General features: G+C 39.7%; 1 protein-coding gene across 2 annotated transcripts in view; it reads left to right on the top strand.

The window, feature by feature from the left end:
- Positions 1-17720, top strand: part of LOC124116603 — a 53966-nt gene that overhangs the window by 25865 nt on the left and 10381 nt on the right. The window contains exons 6-11 of one of the 2 annotated variants that reach the window (XM_048401405.1): positions 1371-1588; positions 4415-4495; positions 7194-7335; positions 8611-8709; positions 16204-16320; positions 17527-17595. In XM_048401405.1, the coding sequence (XP_048257362.1) occupies positions 1371-1588; positions 4415-4495; positions 7194-7335; positions 8611-8709; positions 16204-16320; positions 17527-17595 (726 nt within the window). The remainder of the gene's footprint in view (positions 1-1370; positions 1589-4414; positions 4496-7193; positions 7336-8610; positions 8710-16203; positions 16321-17526; positions 17596-17720) is intronic. The other variant, XM_048401406.1, reaches the window with a different exon arrangement.

The following is a 17720-nucleotide window of genomic DNA, read 5'->3' on the forward strand; positions in this document are numbered from 1 at the left end:
AAAGGGGAAATCATACATTGCGGAAATTAAAGGGGAATCTACATTATTGAAGTAAAAGGGGAAATATACATTGTGAAAGTTAAAGGGGAAATTATACATTATGGAAATTAAAGGGGAATCTGCATTATTGAAGTAAAAGGGGAAATTATACATTGTGGAAATTAAAGGGGAATCTGCATTATTGAAGTAAAAGGGGAAATATACATTGTGAAAGTTAAAGGGGAAATTATACATTATGGAAATTAAAGGGGAATCTACATTATTGAAGTAAAAGGGGAAATCTGCATTGTGGAAGGTAAAGGGGAAATTATACATTGCGGAAATTAAAGGGGAATCTACATTATTGAAGTAAATGGGGAAATTATACATTGTGAAAGTTAAATGGGAAATTATACATTATGGAAATTAAAGGGGAATCTGCATTATTGAAGTAAAAGGGGAAATTATACATTGTGGAAATTAAAGGGGAATCTGCATTATTGAAGTAAAAGGGGAAATATACATTATGGAAATTAAAGGGGAATCTACATTATTGAAGTAAAAGGGGAAATCTGCATTGTGGAAGGTAAAGGGGAAATTATACATTGCGGAAATTAAAGGGGAATCTACATTATTGAAGTAAAAGGGGAAATATACATTGTGAAAGTTAAAGGGGAAATTATACATTATGGAAATTAAAGGGGAATCTACATTATTGAAGTAAAAGGGGAAATATACATTATGGAAATTAAAGGGGAATTTATACATTATGGAAATTAAAGGGGAATCTACATTATTGAAGTAAAAGGGGAAATCTGCATTGTGAAAGTTAAAGGGGAAATTATACATTATGGAAATGAAAGGGGAATCTGCATTATTGAAGTTAAAGGGGATATTATACATTATTGAAATTAAAGGGGAATCTACATTATTGAAGTAAAAGGGGAATATACATTATGAAAGTTAAAGGGGAAATTATACATTATGGAAATTAAAGGGGAATCTGCATTATTGAAGTATACATTGTGGAATTGAAAGGGGAACCTGCATTATTAAAGTAAAAGGGGAAATATACATTGTGGAAATGAAAGGGGAACCTGCATTATTAAAGTAAAAGGGGAAATATACATTGTGGAATTGAAAGGGGAACCTGCATTATTAAAGTAAAAGGGGAAATTTACATTGTGGAATTGAAAGGGGAACCTGCATTATTAAAGTAAAAGGGGAAATATACATTGTGGAAATGAAAGGGGAATCTGCATTGTGGAAATGAAAAGGGAATCTGCATTGTGGAATTTAAAGGGAAATCTACATTGTGGAAATTATCTATTGCGATATCTTTATGCCTTGTCACTCCTATTAGTGTATGAAATTTGTGGCATTTTTTCCAGAAAATGGAAAAGCTACTTCAGCGAATTGGTCGACATCGATCTCCTATGAGAGTGATAACCTGACAGCACCAGCCAGGATTACAGTCCAGTTCAGCTTGGCACCAAAGGAGTATAATTTCAAGAAGTACAACATTGAGCTTGTCAGTGATCGTGATCATAAAAATGTAATGTTCCTCTGCGTCATCAGCACACTGGACAGTTACTCGTGTCAGGGAAGAGTAAGTACACATGTTCTTGAGCATCCCCGCAATGATTTATTGCTGTACTTCCTTGTGTCAAAGACGGCCACCGTGGTCTAGTGGTAGAGCGTCCGCCCGGAGAGCGGAACTCCCTTGTGTCAAAGACGGCCTCCGTGGTCTAGTGGTTGAGCGTCCGCCCGGAGAGCGGAACTCCCTTGTGTCAAAGACGGCCTCTGTGGTCTAGTGGTTGAGCGTCCGCCCGGAGAGCGGAACTCCCTTGTGTCAAAGACGGCCTCCGTGGTCTAGTGGTAGAGCGTCCGCCCGGAGAGCGGAACTCCCTTGTGTCAAAGACGGCCTCCGTGGTCTAGTGGTAGAGCGTCCGCCCGGAGAGCGGAACTCCCTTGTGTCAAAGACGGCCTCCGTGGTCTAGTGGTAGAGCGTCCGCCCGGAGAGCGGAACTCCCTTGTGTCAAAGACGGCCACCGTGGCCTAGTGGTAGAGCGTCCGCCCGGAGAGCGGAACTTCCTTGTGTCAAAGACGGCCTCCGTGGTCTAGTGGTTGAGCGTCCGCCCGGAGAGCGGAACTCCCTTGTGTCAAAGACGGCCACCGTGGCCTAGTGGTAGAGCGTCCGCCCGGAGAGCGGAACTCCCTTGTGTCAAAGACGGCCACCGTGGCCTAGTGGTAGAGCGTCCGCCCGGAGAGCGGAACTCCCTTGTGTCAAAGATGGCCACCGTGGCCTAGTGGTAGAGCGTCTGCCCGGAGAGCGGAACTCCCTTGTGTCAAAGACGGCCACCGTGGCCTAGTGGTAGAGCGTCCGCCCGGAGAGCGGAACTCCCTTGTGTCAAAGACGGCCTCCGTGGTCTAGTGGTAGAGCGTCCGCCCATAGAGCAAAACTTCATTGTGTCAAAGACGGCCACCGTGGTCTAGTGGTAGAGCGTCCGCCCGGAGAGCGGAACTTCCTTGTGTCAAAGACGGCCACCGTGGCCTAGTGGTAGAGCGTCCGCCCGGAGAGCGGAACTCCCTTGTGTCAAAGACGGCCTCCGTGGTCTAGTGGTAGAGCGTCCGCCCATAGAGCAAAACTTCATTGTGTCAAAGACGGCCACCGTGGTCTAGTGGTAGAGTGTCCGCCCCGAGAGCAGAACTTCCTGGTGTCAAAGACCGCCTCCGTGGTCTAGTGGTACAGTGTCCGCCCGGAGAGCAAAACTTCATTGTGTCAAAGACCGCCGCCGTGGTCTAGTGGTAGAGTGTCCGCCCATAGAGCAAAACTTCATTGTGTCAAAGACCGCCGCCGTGGTCTAGTGGTAGAGTGTCCGCCCATAGAGCGAAAATTCATTGTGTCAAAGACCGCCGCTGTGGTCTAGTGGTAGAGCGTCCGCCCGGAGATAGGTACGGGGTTCGATACCTGGCCGCGTCATACCAAAAGACGTTAAAAGATGGTATTTATTGTTACCCTGTTTGTCATAAAGGGGCTAAAACAAGGACTGGTCGGCTCGGAGTCAGTATACTGTGTCTGAGTGAGATATTCATGTTAAATTGCGGTATGGTAGTGAGCTAGCACTATAAATCGCATTAATCTGGACTAGTACAAGCAGCCACACACACACACATGTGCATGCACGTTGCTATATAAGTGCAATGATCTTGGACGCGACGTTAAACCCAATTTCATCTCGCCACACCTCCTTGTGTCAACAAAGAGCCCACTATAGAGAATGTATAGCAACAACAAAACATGTTATTTTAGAAATAACTGATGAGTGGGAAAATAAAACACTGCAGGGAGAATAAATCTCTGCAGTGTTTTATTGTACGATAAATGACGCCCACGTCTTAACTTGTCTTAAGGATGATGGTTAAATGTACAAGCTTAAAAACTATTTACACGTCTTTTAATAATGATGACTCCGACCTCCGACCTCAGCATTGTCGGACAAGCCCATATCATGCACAGGTGGATATATCCTGTATATCCTTTCTCCCAATACTGACTGAGGCGTGGCATGCTGACCAAGGGTGTCCGTCTCCTGCAAGACAATGCTCCAGTACACAACTCTCATGTTGCCCAGACAGAAGCGCGGTCCTGTGGCTATGTCATATCTTTCCAGCTTTTGGATGCCATTGTTCGGCCATCGTGTTTATCTGCGTTACTCTTCTCCATCTGCGGGGAACAACTCACCAGACACTTCCCTCTAAAAAATAACGTCGTCCAATATACGACGTCATCAAGTCGCGAGTGCAAACTCAAATCTCCAGATATGAACTTATGATATAACAATGTCTTATCGTGAAATAAACCACTTTACTTGTACTTTGCGATTTATCACATAGCATTCTTAGGTTTAAAAAATGTAAAAGAATTGGTTCTCAGGCAAAGACTTTTGAAAATATTGTTTTGGCAGGCAGTGTTGTTTTTTTCGTTGCTTGTTCAAACTAGCATGTAACCAAATGTACCATCAACCTGGGAAAGGGACTACCCACATAAACAAGCATACAAGCTCCTATTACCGCCATGACCATAACACGAGATGTGCAGTAAAGCACTACATGCTATATTGGATTGCATTGTTTTTAAATATTAGGGTTTCTTTTAAAAAAGGGACCGGTAAATGGCAATAAAAACGAAACGTCATGATGATGCGGCCGGTGCCTGAGAACCAAGACTAATATTTTAATAGCCTTATATAAGAAAATATATAACATCAGTGCCAGAGAATAGCCTGTCTCCATTGTGTGCCGATATCTGTAATATGAAGACTTGAATTTTGTATATCAAGGATGGTATTAACAATCAAAATTTATGAAGTTTTGTGTTTGATGCTTACATTTTGTGAATGAGTATACAAATGTTCAATTTTGTCTTTTCTAGAACTACCAGAAACCATCTGAGGATGCTGTTACTATAAGACACACATTCTATGATCTAGAACCAGCTATTTACAAAGTGTGGGTGAGTGAATGTTAATTATCAAATGCAGCTGTGGTGATCCAATTTATCATCAGTTGGTGTGTACATAATGTTTTTCACCCAGATGTAGCTGTAGTAGATCTGGATGTCATCAGAGGGTATATATATCGTGTTTATCAGCCAGATGTAGCTGTAGTAGATCTGGATGTCATCAGAGGGTATATATATCATGTTTGTCAGCCAGATGTAGCTGTAGTGAATCTGGATGTCATCAGAGGGTATATATATCGTGTTTATCAGCCAGATGTAGCTGTAGTGAATCTGGATGTCATCAGAGGGTATATATATCGTGTTTATCAGCCAGATGTAGCTGTAGTGGATCTGGATGTCATCAGAGGGTATATATATATCATGTTTATCAGCCAGATGTAGCTGTAGTGAATCTGGATGTCATCAGAGGGTATATATATCATGTTTATCAGCCAGATGTAGCTGTAGTGGATCTGGATGTCATCAGAGGGTATATATATCATGTTTATCAGCCAGATGTGGCTGTAGTGAATCTGGATGACATCAGAGGGTATATATATCGAGTTTATCAGCCAGATGTAGCTGTAGTGAATCTGGATGTCATCAGAGGGTATATATATCGAGTTTATCAGCCAGATGTAGCTGTAGTGAATCTGGATGTCATCATAGGGTATATATATCGTGTTTATCAGCCAGATGTAGCTGTAGTGAATCTGGATGTCATCAGAGGGTATATATATCGTTTTTATCAGCCAGATGTAGCTGTAGTGAATCTGGATGTCATCAGAGGGTATATATATCGAGTTTATCAGCCAGATGTAGCTGCAGTGGATCTGGATGTCATCAGAGGGTATATATATCGTGTTTATCAGCCAGATGTAGCTGTAGTGGATCTGGATGTCATCAGAGGGTATATATATCGAGTTTATCAGCCAGATGTAGCTGTAGTGGATCTGGATGTCATCAGAGGGTATATATATCGAGTTTATCAGCCAGATGTAGTTGTAGTGGATCTGGATGTCATCAGAGGGTATATATATCATGTTTATCAGCCAGATGTAGCTGTAGTGGATCTGGATGTCATCAGAGGGTATATATATCATGTTTATCAGCCAGATGTAGCTGTAGTGAGTTAGTATGTTATCAGATGGTGTATACTATAATGAGTGAGTGAGTGAGTATGGTTTTACACTGCTTTCAGCAATATTCCAGCAATATCACGGCGGGGGACAACAGAAATGGGCTTCACACATTTACCCATGTCGGGAATCGAACCCGAGTCTTCGGCGTGATGAGCGAACGCTTTAACCACTAGGCTACCCGACCGCCCCGTGTATACTATAAATTGTAGCAGGATCACGAGGGTTACATGGGGCTTTATGCGTCCTGTTTTGGAACCGAGTGGTAGAAAACCTAAGGAGGGAGACACTTTAAACTCCATGTACCCCTCGTTATCCTGCTACAACAAATTTATCTTACTGACATGTTTTTATATGACATGTAAAATAATTCAAACAAATTCAAAATTCGAAAAACTGCTGTTCGATTGAGCTGAGGTTAGCTTGCGCTATGTCACGTGACTTCCATTGACTTGGAACCTAACTTGCCCATGGCAGGGTATAATAGATTTATTACCCTGCTGAGAAATTTATTCCCCTCCAAGGCGGGATATACAGTATTTTATCAAGATCACGTGAACCAATCGGATCTCATCATTCTGACATGGAGGTATGATAAATAGCATCTTCGCGAGGCAAGAGAGTTAACTGACTTTAAAAGTCCAGTTTCCACCCTTGCTGAACTAGGCTGGAATTCCTGGGCTCGATCGTAGCGCCACCAGTGGCTGTTACGAGTCCTTTCTATGCCTCTCCTATTGACCCATCAGATTCAACCTCTCGTATCACTTGCATTTGCTTCAAACAAAACGGTGGCGCCAAGTCAAGACGATCTGATCGATAATCAAGATCTATTTGTGATAAAACGAATCTTACATCGCGAAGTGCATCTAATCACGTGAGCACCTTGATTAAAAACAGGAAAAGATTTAGAAAATCGGTGCACATGCTTTGCAAATCCTGCAGTCGACCGACACTTTACAAACCGGATTTCGATTTTGGTGCGTGATTTTGATTGGATTATGCATATACTCGTTAGTCCAGCCAAAATGTAACTCCATAATACCAGCCTAGTTCGGCAAGGGTGGAAAATGGACTTTCATAGTCAGTTCACTCACTTGCCTCGGTAAGATGGATAAATAGTGTTTATCAGATGGTCCTGATGGTGTATACTTAGTGTTTTATCAGTTTTCATATTCATTCTCTAGGCATGCCCTAATATGAAACAGCTCTGTATGTCACTTTCTTCTTCACAATTTAATGGTCATGCTCTTATGACGTTTGGGGGCACAGGTGGCCCAGTCATCTAAGGCGCCGCGATTCGCTGTGCAGAGTTATGTCCCTTTGGCACGCCAGAAACCTATGATTGTGGGTTGGAATCCTGGTTCGCCCCGATTATGTTTCTAGGTTTGTCAGCACCATACCTGTGCTCATGGGTTTCACATAAGTGGTAAACGTCTGAGACCTGCATCAGTTCGGGCTTTCCTCCCACATTAAGCTGACACGCCGTGATATGACTGAGTACTGCTAAAAGCGGTGTTAAACCCAACTCACTCACTCACACACTCTTATGATGTTTTTATTTTTATTTCAAGGTGTCACCACACAACCCACACTGGCAGGAGGAAGGCCAATGTCTGTGTTCTGAGAAGACATCAGTCAATGAAAGCCACTGTGTTCGCTGTATCACCACAACTACTGGAAACATCACCATTACACAAAATGGTCAACAAACTGGTGAGTGACAATCTGATTGGATTTGCCATACCTATTGTCAACTCTTAAGCAGAAATTATGGAAAGGATAAAACAAGACTCCAAGTTTGGTCACTGCTGTCATCAGTAATTGGTCAATCAGTCCTCTGTCCGCCGTGATCAATGGTTGGTCGATCAGTCACTGTCCACTATTCCATCATTTTTCCAAGCAAATATTACCTTACCATATTCGACGTAATAAGCGCCAAAGGGCTTTCAAAATTAGAAATAGGGGGCTCTTATTGGAATATTATTTTGGTAGGAAAAACAGAGTTGAAAGATAAATTTTGTGGTTTATGGCCTGAACTGTTTATATACGACAGATATATTTTTCCAGAATTTGATTGCCCATAATTAAGGGTGCATAGAACACACGATTGCATATTATACCTGAATAAATAAGTCTTGTGTACATTGATCAATCGGAAGGGGTGCTTATTGGGATTGTTCACTTGCCAATATATTAGCAAATATCGCTGTGGCCGTTTATTAGAGCGGGGCGCTTATTACGTCGAATACGGTAATTGCCACCCAAATCAACGTATATCTCAATAAAGTATAATAACACCAATATTTTGAGAAGACCCCCAACTCAGGTGACATTTTCACCTGTGAGAATACACGGGAAGGTGTAAGGTCTTCATGACAGGACAGGTGTTAGTTAATTACCTCAGGCCATTGCCACCCAAATCAACGTATATCTCAATAAAGTATAATAACACCAATATTTTGAGAAGACCCCCAACTCAGGTGACATTTTCACCTGTGAGAATACACGGGAAGGTGTAAGGTCTTCATGACAGGACAGGTGTTAGTTAATTACCTCAGGCCATTGGCCATTTTGTACATGCATTACAAATTTTATCTTAATTTTAGGCAGGCGACTATGCTTGTCGTAAGAAGTGACTAACGGGATCGGGTGGTCAGTCTCGGCGACTGGGTTGATGCATGTCATTGTATCCTAATTGCATAGATCGAGGCTCATGATGTCAGTCACTGGATTGTCTGTTCCAGACTTGATTATTTACAGATCACCGTCATATAGGTGGAATATTGCTGAGTGTGGCATTAAACATCAAACAAACAAACCTTTATAGGCTAATCACAGTGTAAGTTAGAATAGGGTAGATTCGCGTTATGTTGATACATGCTACATTTTCAAAGCCATATGATTTGTATTTATTAGATGAAGCCAGAAAATCTTTTTTCTAGCATTTGTGACAGTTCCTTAGTTAATCAGACCAGTCATTTCCAACAGGTGCATCCCAGCCTACTGTAGCAAAACCTGTAGCCACACTACCAGCTAGTGGTAGCTCCGACACAACCACAGGAGAGACCCCTCGCATGGGGACGTCAAGTAAGAACAGCTTTAATGCATCTGTATAACTGTTCCTGATGGGGAATAAATCTTCCTCTTTGCATGTTGTTTATCTGTCTTGATGTCACCTTTGCCTCTCTATGCTCTCTGATACTCTCACTTATATGGTGTAGTTTGTGCATCTTGATTCTATTATCATAATCAACCTGGGCCAGTTCACCACTGTGGCTTTGTTTCAAATCTTGATTGAATGAGATGACTTTGAAAATGGCAATCCACACTGTCTTTCTTGATTGAAACAAGCGTCAATACATGTTTATACATGGGATATACCAACGGAGTTTGTTCATCCCTCCGTCCATCTGTCAGCCTATCCTTCCTTCCATCCAAATTTTCTGGTCATGATCTCAAAAGAGTGTCGTAATTTTGTTTTTACAGAGTTATGGCCCTTGCTCCATGCTTTTCAACTTAGTGCATACTGTGTGAAATGGGTACAAATTTTCTCAGGAACTACTGAAGTTGCATAAATGAAAGTTTTCATTCTTATTGTTTCTAAGAAATACTTGTCAAGACTGAGTTCGAAAATTGGTCCTATCAATTATTTTTTTACTGAGTTATAGCCCTTGCCCAATCCTTTTCAATTCAGTGCATACTATGTGACAAGATTTCTGAAACAACCTGAGAAGGGGCCTTTCATGTGGATTAATTTCACATTTAATCATTTTTACTGATGACATGAATCGAACCAAGTGCCTCTCTTCCTAAGGCTTTATAGGACTATATTTTATAGTTTATAGTCACTACTATATGAACCTTCCGGGGTAGAGTAGGTCTTCAGCAACCGATGCTTGCCGTAAAAGGTGATTCTGCTTGTCGTAAAAGGCAACTAACAGGATCGGGTGGTATAACTCGCTGACTTGGTTGATACATGTCATCGATCCCAATTGGGTGGATCGATGCTCATGATGTCAGTCACTGGATTGTCTGGTCCAGACTCGATTATTTACCGACCTCTGCATATAGCTGGAATATTGCTGAGTGTGGCGTTAAACAACAAACCAACCAACTATATGAACCAACAAGATTCTAATGTGACCCATGGCATGGGATAGTGATTACGCTGTTTTCTTGTTACATATGGGTGTGTAGGGTAGTATTCTCATTGTAATTTCATTGGTTAATGACGCATTGCCGGGACTACATTTACCCATTCATCATGTTCATTCATCTTTTTCCACAAACAAATCTCTGTCGTATGGGAATTGTCATTTACAACATAAAGTGTTCTATAAACTATAGACCCGTGAAGATCTGGGGTAGAGTAGTTCTTCAGCAACCCATGCTTGCCATTAAAGGCAGTTAACGGTGGTCATCGTATCCCAATTGCGATGAGGCCAATCACTGGATTGTCTGGTCCAGACTTGATAACTTACAAACTGCCGTCATACTGCTGAAATATTGCTGAGTGCGGCATTAAACAACAAACAAACGAAACACTATAGTTTTTATTAATCCAAATAAAATATCGTCCACACATGTTGTTTATGATAGTTAGGTTTATGTTTTGTGTATTCCATTAAGTTGACAGTGATTTACATTACATTTGATGGAATAAATCGTGTACTATAACTGCATGTAAACAACAATGGCGACATTGTTGTCCCCGATAAAAATGAACGATTGACGGAAAGTTGGTTGGAAGAGAAGTGAACATGATACACCCTTATTGAAAGGAAATGTCATTGAAAAACCATTTTTTTCCCATTTATTTTTGTCCCATTGAAACTCCATTTAAATGCCATTTTTCTTTCCTGTGGGATGGTGTATACCAACTATGTACGATGTGTTGCTATGTGTAATACAACATTGACATTAGTTTTGAAAGCAAGTAAAGCTTTAATTCCTATAAAACAGCTTAGTTATAAACTTCGAAATATCGCTCCCAAAGTGTTGTTTAAAATGTTCGACTCTCAGATTAAACCTATTATTTTATATGGTTGAGAGATTTGGGGGGTTCATAAATGGTTGTTTCTCGAACGTTTCCAAGCCAAGTTTTGTAAATTTGTTTTGCGTATCGGTTCCAAATCTACAAATATTGCAGTGCTTTGAGTGTGGTCGATATGGTATTTATATTGATTCTTACACAAGATGTTTAAGATACTGGTTTAAGCTTCTTAATATGTCTCAAGAGAGATTTCCAAAACGGGTTTACGATATGTTAGTTAGGTTTGATGCCGTTGGTAGGAATACATGGGTTTCGGCTATTAAGAATATGTTATATTCTCATGGCTTCGGACATGTGTGGGAATTTCAAGGTGCTGGTGATCCTGAATATTTTATAAGTGAGTTTATACTGAGGGTTAAGGACTGTCATGCACAAACATGGTATTCTGAATTGTCTGGATGCTCGAAATTAGAACTGTATTCATTATTTAAGACATCATTATCACTTGAACCGTATCTATTAAATGTATTATCAAAAGAAAAGCGACGTATGCTTACCCTTTTACGTATTGGAGAACTGGGAATTATGCATAACACAGGAAGGAGGGATGGCATCGATAAGACACTCCGGTTTTGTCCATTGTGCAAGTTAAGGGCAGTTGAAAATGAAATTCATTTCATTCTTGTTTGCCCTATTTATGAAGATATTCGCTCAAAATATTTCCCATATTTAGACTTCATTACTGGTAATAATCGTAAAGACACACTGGTTAGAATGTTAAACTCTTCTGATGTAAACCGCCTTGAGAACTTAGCCAATTATGTTAAAAATGCTAACTGTCTTCGTTCTTCTTACCTGTAAATATTATTTCATGCAGCACTTGATGTGAAACTAAATTGTATATGTCTGTACGTGGGCCTGAGGCCTTATTACCGAATAAACTGATTGATTGGTTGACCATTGACTTTCCATTTAAATACCATTTTTTCTCTCAAAACCACTAAAACTCCATTGATTCTCCATTCATTTAAGCGGAAATATTTAAATTGCCTTTTCCTTATATGCTAATATGCTAAGTACCTCAAAAATGGTATTTAAATGGAAAATAACTGTAAAATAAATGGTACCATTTAAAAAACAACCTGAAAATAAATGGTACCATTTAAAAAAAACCTGAAAATAAATGGAAATTAAATGGTGTTATTTTTAAGAAAAATAGCATTTAAGCAGAAATTAATAATTCTACTGGCTTAAAATCCTGTTTAAACTATGAATACATGAATGTCTCTCCTTTGGCCCTGGCAAAATAAAATGCCCTATAGAACCAATGCACGGCAGCAGTGACAATATTTGCATACAGATATATATAATGCAACAAATTGGATAGGCAGTTTGAACACATGAATTTACCATTGTACTTCCAAGTCATTGTAGATGCACCATCTGATTCAAGACTCATGATCTTTTGTGGAGGGACACCGCGTTTCTCCAATTCATCCAAAATTGCCACTGCAATTCCTTTCCCTGTCGTATCTGTGCACTCAATGTTTGTGACAAAATGAGTGCTAGGCACCATATCTTCTATTATTTGGCAATAAATAACAAGGCGTTTGTGGTTGGTGATGTCTGTACTTTCGTCTGCCAAAGCAGTAACAAACGGAGATTTTTCTAACTTAATCCGCTTTTCGTCCTCAATCACATCAGACATAGATTTTAGGAGATCATTGGCAGTGGTTAGCAAATCATAGTTGACTTTACCCTCCTTGAGAACTTCGATATTTTCTGTTTCAAATTCATGTAAAAAGTCAATAAAACTTTGAAATTTTGTCAGGGGGACGTTTTCACAAGCTAACCAGTGTACAGATTTCAACAAGGCGACAACTGCCTTATCTTGTTTTGCTGTCATACGTGCATGTGCTACCTGCAAATCTTCACGAAGTTACGGAGTCTGAATTGACAATTTATGATCATTATTATTTATATGCCTGGTTAAGGTACTATTTTGGAAATTTCTGCACTTAGCGTTACGTGTCATGCCATTTGTTTTACCATTTTCGGTGCATATTTAAGCTTGCAATACATGAAGTCGCTTTCCCTTATCGTATATCAACCACGAGCCGTGTGCAGTTAGCCAATTTGACTGGAATGTTCTTACTTTCCGTTTTCTGACAGGTTCATTGGCTGTGCTCGCCGTGCTCAGTTTCACTTGTCTCAATCGTATCATTCTGACCAAACATCGATGACAAAGTTTTTTGAGAATGTGACAGCTTTGCTACCTTTCTCGGCGGCATGTCGACTGCTAGAGAAATTATCAACAAGAGAAACCGAAGTCATATACAAGCTTGCTTACGATTGGTCACTTGCTTATTGACAACCGCTACGCCTATGTCAATCAGTGGCATCCGAACCGTTGAAACGTCTTCCAATTCGCATGTTGTTGTAGTATCTGCCTCGGTACAATAACACGAAGTAGAGTCAAAGTATGGCATTTATGATATATGTATCCATTCTCTGTCAACTAAAGTCGTTTCAAGGCATCAATAGCGGTAATCTGACCGTGGTTGCTGTTAATAATTCCGATTGCTTCACACACGATTTTGCCGAAATTAATAAAAACAATATTAAAAGGAATTTTGAATAAAGTTAATGAAATAAGTTACAAATATAAGTCCAGATACACAATGAACACTTTTTATTGCCAGACAGTGTTATGACATGATTAATTTGAGTACTTCAGTATGGATTTGTTGACATGGTATTTCCGCTGTTATGTGCTCACGGTAATGTAAAACGTCAAAACTCATTATGGCGTATAATGCGCAACCTCTTCTACACAGCTGTGTTTTTTGGAAAAAAGATATGCACTAAACTCAAGAAAATAATATGAATTATTTCTTCACACTCACAGCACGCAACTTCTGATTTGATCCACTGCCTGTTTTCTGGCTAGATCTATAGTGGCGTATTCCATGTAAATATCTGCAAGCCCTTTCAGTTGGATGTAGGGTCCACTGTCCCCAAATGTTGCTGTGTTGTCGACATATTTTTGGATTCAGACTAAACTCTTGCTCCAGTGTTTTTGGTTAATGCCCATTTATGCTTAACTTTCGTGACAATGCTGCAAAATATCTCTGGCCAAGATCTATAACTTTAAGATCAAGGCCCCCCTAGCCACATTCCAATGTTCGGGTTTGAAATAATGACTTGTTTTAAAATGTAAGACATATGCTCACTTGAAAGAGTCTGTCAAATAAACCTTACTTGTAGAATAAGTTCACACAGTTTGTTGTTGTTAAAAATGTGCTGACTTACAAAACGTTTAGTTTTCTTTTCGTAGTCATGAGAGCTAGTGACTTTGACTTTGAGTGACTCTGACGGCCATGTCGACCAAGAGAAACTGGCCAACAGTTTGAACTACACATGTTCGAATATTGTATTAACAATAATGCCAAGTCATTTTTTATTTAAATAGTTGTGCTATAATACATGAATTAAAATGTATATTAATTGCCCAAAGTCATTTTATTGCTTAAATTGTCGAAGAATTAAGGCCGCTCAAAGAAACTATTTCGTATTCGTAGAATCTAAGTGTTGAGTGAAGACTGTGTGTGATCAGGTAAAATTCCACGAATTCAATGCCATTTCACATGTATATGAATATTATGAAATGCAACCTCACCTCTGTTTTGAGAGTAAACTGTTTCTTGTCTTTTTAGCTTCTTATTTTAAAACTTGATGATGAGTAATAAAATCAATAAACTACTCGTGACAAGGGATGGTGGGTTATCCCTCGTGAAATTAATGTTGAAAGTTCCTGAAACTTACAATATGTCTTTCAATTGGGACAGATAATCCATCATTCCATGTCACTCGGAAATTATCATCTACCGGGTATATCATTAGTGTGCACCAGTCTGACGAGTTTCACCTGGTAGCAAGAGGACTCAATTAATTCGCTGTTTAAGGAAATTTTCTTTCATTCTCTTTTTGAGTACTGTCAATATAGTTTACAGTTGTCACAAACAAGCCATCCCCTTCACTGCCAGCGACATGGGCAATGAAATTTACGTATACCTTGAAATTTTGTGTTGGTTCCAGGCCTGGTAATAATTTTTCAAATGGTTTGTTTTCTTACCCACATTGACTGCTTCCGTGGTCAACTGGTAGAGCGTCAGCCAGGAGAGCGGAAGGTTGGGGGTTCAATCCCCGGCCGCGTCATACCAAAAGACGTTAAAAGATGGTAATTGTTGTTTACCTGTCTGGCAATCAGCATTTAGGGGCTAAAACAAGGACTGGTCGGCTCGGAGTCAGTATACTGTGTCTGAGTGGGGTATTCATGTTAAACTGCAGCATGGTATCTCAGTGTGCTGGCACTATAAAAACGGCATCAGTCCAGACTAGTACAAGCAGCCACACACACACACACACACACACACATGCATGCACGTCGCTATATAGGTGCAATAATCTTGGATGCGATGTTTAATCTTGTTTCACCTCACCTCACCTCACTTTTGTCAACATTCTCTCATTGGTTTCCAACTGTTGCTTTCCCAGTGACATTGCCAGAATGTTACGTATCAAGTCATTGTGCATGATTTAAAGTAACTTTGTTTACTTCCTAATCATAGCATATCACAAACATGCAGTTTCAAACTTTTTCATATCCCCAAACTGACAATCTTCGAATTCACACTAGTCCACAAGCCCAAGATTACTTAATTGTATATCTCCAATATTCTCATTAACCAGTAACATTTGAGGTTTATTATTCTGAACCAGTTCTCATGGCTATACTGACAGAAACTGTACACATGTTTGTCTTGTCAAGCAGGACTACAAACTGTCATGCAGTGTTATGAGTAAAACCATCTTCCTGAGGCAAGGGAGTTAACTGACTTTAAGACTCCAGTTTCCACCCTTGCCAAACAAGACTGAAATTATGGAGTTATTTTTATGCTGGACTAACAAGTCTATGCACAGTTCAATCAAAATCCCATAATGAAATCGACATCCAGTTCATATCATAAAGCAGTATTCTCAAGCTCCACGGCACTAGTTCCCAAATGGTGACTTCTATTCCAGACTATGCTTTTAAAAATATTTGTCAAATTTCTCTATTCAAAATTTGAAAATTCTGGAATGTCAAATAGATGGCCAAGATTGTAAAGGAGTACTTTTTCCTAGAACTATGGAAAGTTTCCGTTTCATTGATTGACCCATTGGAACCAGAGATCGACAATGTCTTGCATTTTGAATCAGTCCGTATCTGTCCTTCCGATTGACCTGTGTCAATGTTGTTGTGGTTTCATCATTAGAAAACGCATAAGGACTTTCACTTTAGCAATCTAGTAAGTGATGCTCTGATTGATCAAACCAGAGGTTGTTCTGACGTGACCTGTAATGTGATGTCCTCAGATCTTTGTGTGTAGCAGCAGCGAGCACTAAGATCTGATTTTAATGAGATTAGGTACCGGTAACCCTTGGGAACATTTTCCAAACAATTCAAGGGAAATTATCTGTTGACGCATGGGTGCCTCTAGTAAATGCCAGGCACATTGTTATACAGTTGTGATCTCCAATTTCAGGCTCTTCGCAGACTTCTAATGACATGGTGACAGTGCTGGCAGCTGTGTTAGGGGCCATGTTGGGCCTGGGTCTCATCGTTTTTGCCGTGTTTTTCTACTGGAAAAAGCATCTTACAGGTCAGTAGAACAAGAAACATCAGTGAAACCGCATTATGTGCCAGATGAATTCATCGTTTGTTTGAACAGATTGGTAATGAGATCGCAGACTAATGAAAAAGAACCCAACATTCCCCTTACAGTCTTACAATACTATTTAGATGATATTTGAAATAGAAATTCAAATTGACCAAGAAACCAAACACTTTTGCTGAGTGAATGGTAATGGATGTCATGACAGTTACTATTTGTTCGTAAACATTACCGTGAGTCGGGTGCGAGCTCAACTCAGTGCATGGTTGTAGGGAAGTAGGCAGGGAAGTAGGCAGCAGTGACTGGTGACAGTGATAGTATAAAGTGCTCCGCAATCTCTGTGAGGGATTTGGATTATATTGGAAAAGGGAAGTCACTCTAATTGCACACTAGAACTATCTCTGTTCTTTTTATATGGAATTCCTGTAATAACTATATATGCCCTTGCACTATTATGGCCATCAATCAGTCCTTTCCGAGGACATTTATGTGTGTGCCCTATAACCTGAAAACTACTGCATAGATTTTTTTATAACTTAGGAGAGGTGGAGTGCAAACTTTGATTGTAATATTTAGATGTTCTGAAAAAATACAGATATTTTTTGTTTAAACATTTGTGCGACCTATAACTTGAAAATAACTGCATGGATTTTTTATTTATTTCGGGAACAGTTTCCATACTAATAGAAAAGGTGCAGTGCAAAGTTTGATAGTAATATGTAGATTTTCTGAAAAACTATGAATTTTTACATGTTTGGAATTTATTTTACTTCAACATTTGTGCTTATAACTTGAACACTGCTTCATGGATTCTTTTCCAATTGAGGGTACAATTTCTATACCAATAGGAGAGAAAGATCCCTTCTCAAACCACAGATAATACAGTTTTACCAAAACACCAACATACTACTTTTCTATTCCCTAACTAGCTTTGTAATAAGTGTTGTACATGGTATATATTCATTATTGAATCAGCACCTTGTCTTATCCTTCGGTAATTCTTGATTTCTTTATGTTTAACTAATGCTGTTACGGCAAGATTCACAATTGTGAGTTATAAGTGTAAATGGTTGAAGTGTGAAGCTATGATCTCTGCATCTTGTTACAATCCTTGTCTCTGCCAAGTGAAAAATTATCTCTAATGACTAAGTGATTCAAGAATGATGATTTCAGGGTTGTTTAATTCTGTTTCAGGAAATGGACTCATCAGCGACAACAAGCCAGCAAATATTAACAATCTTAAGGGAGGTAACACGCCATCAGGTAATAGTTTAATACTGTTTTAAGCAATTATATGTACTTGGATTTAAGAAAGTGAGGTAAAACCTCAACTCACTCACAAACCCATGTTAAAGACTTGGCTGGATCATTGACTTATCACAGAAGAA

Source organism: Haliotis rufescens, unplaced genomic scaffold (genome assembly GCF_023055435.1).
Source record: "Haliotis rufescens isolate VD_foot unplaced genomic scaffold, xgHalRufe1.0.p SCAF_22, whole genome shotgun sequence".
Lineage (NCBI taxonomy): Eukaryota > Metazoa > Mollusca > Gastropoda > Lepetellida > Haliotidae > Haliotis > Haliotis rufescens.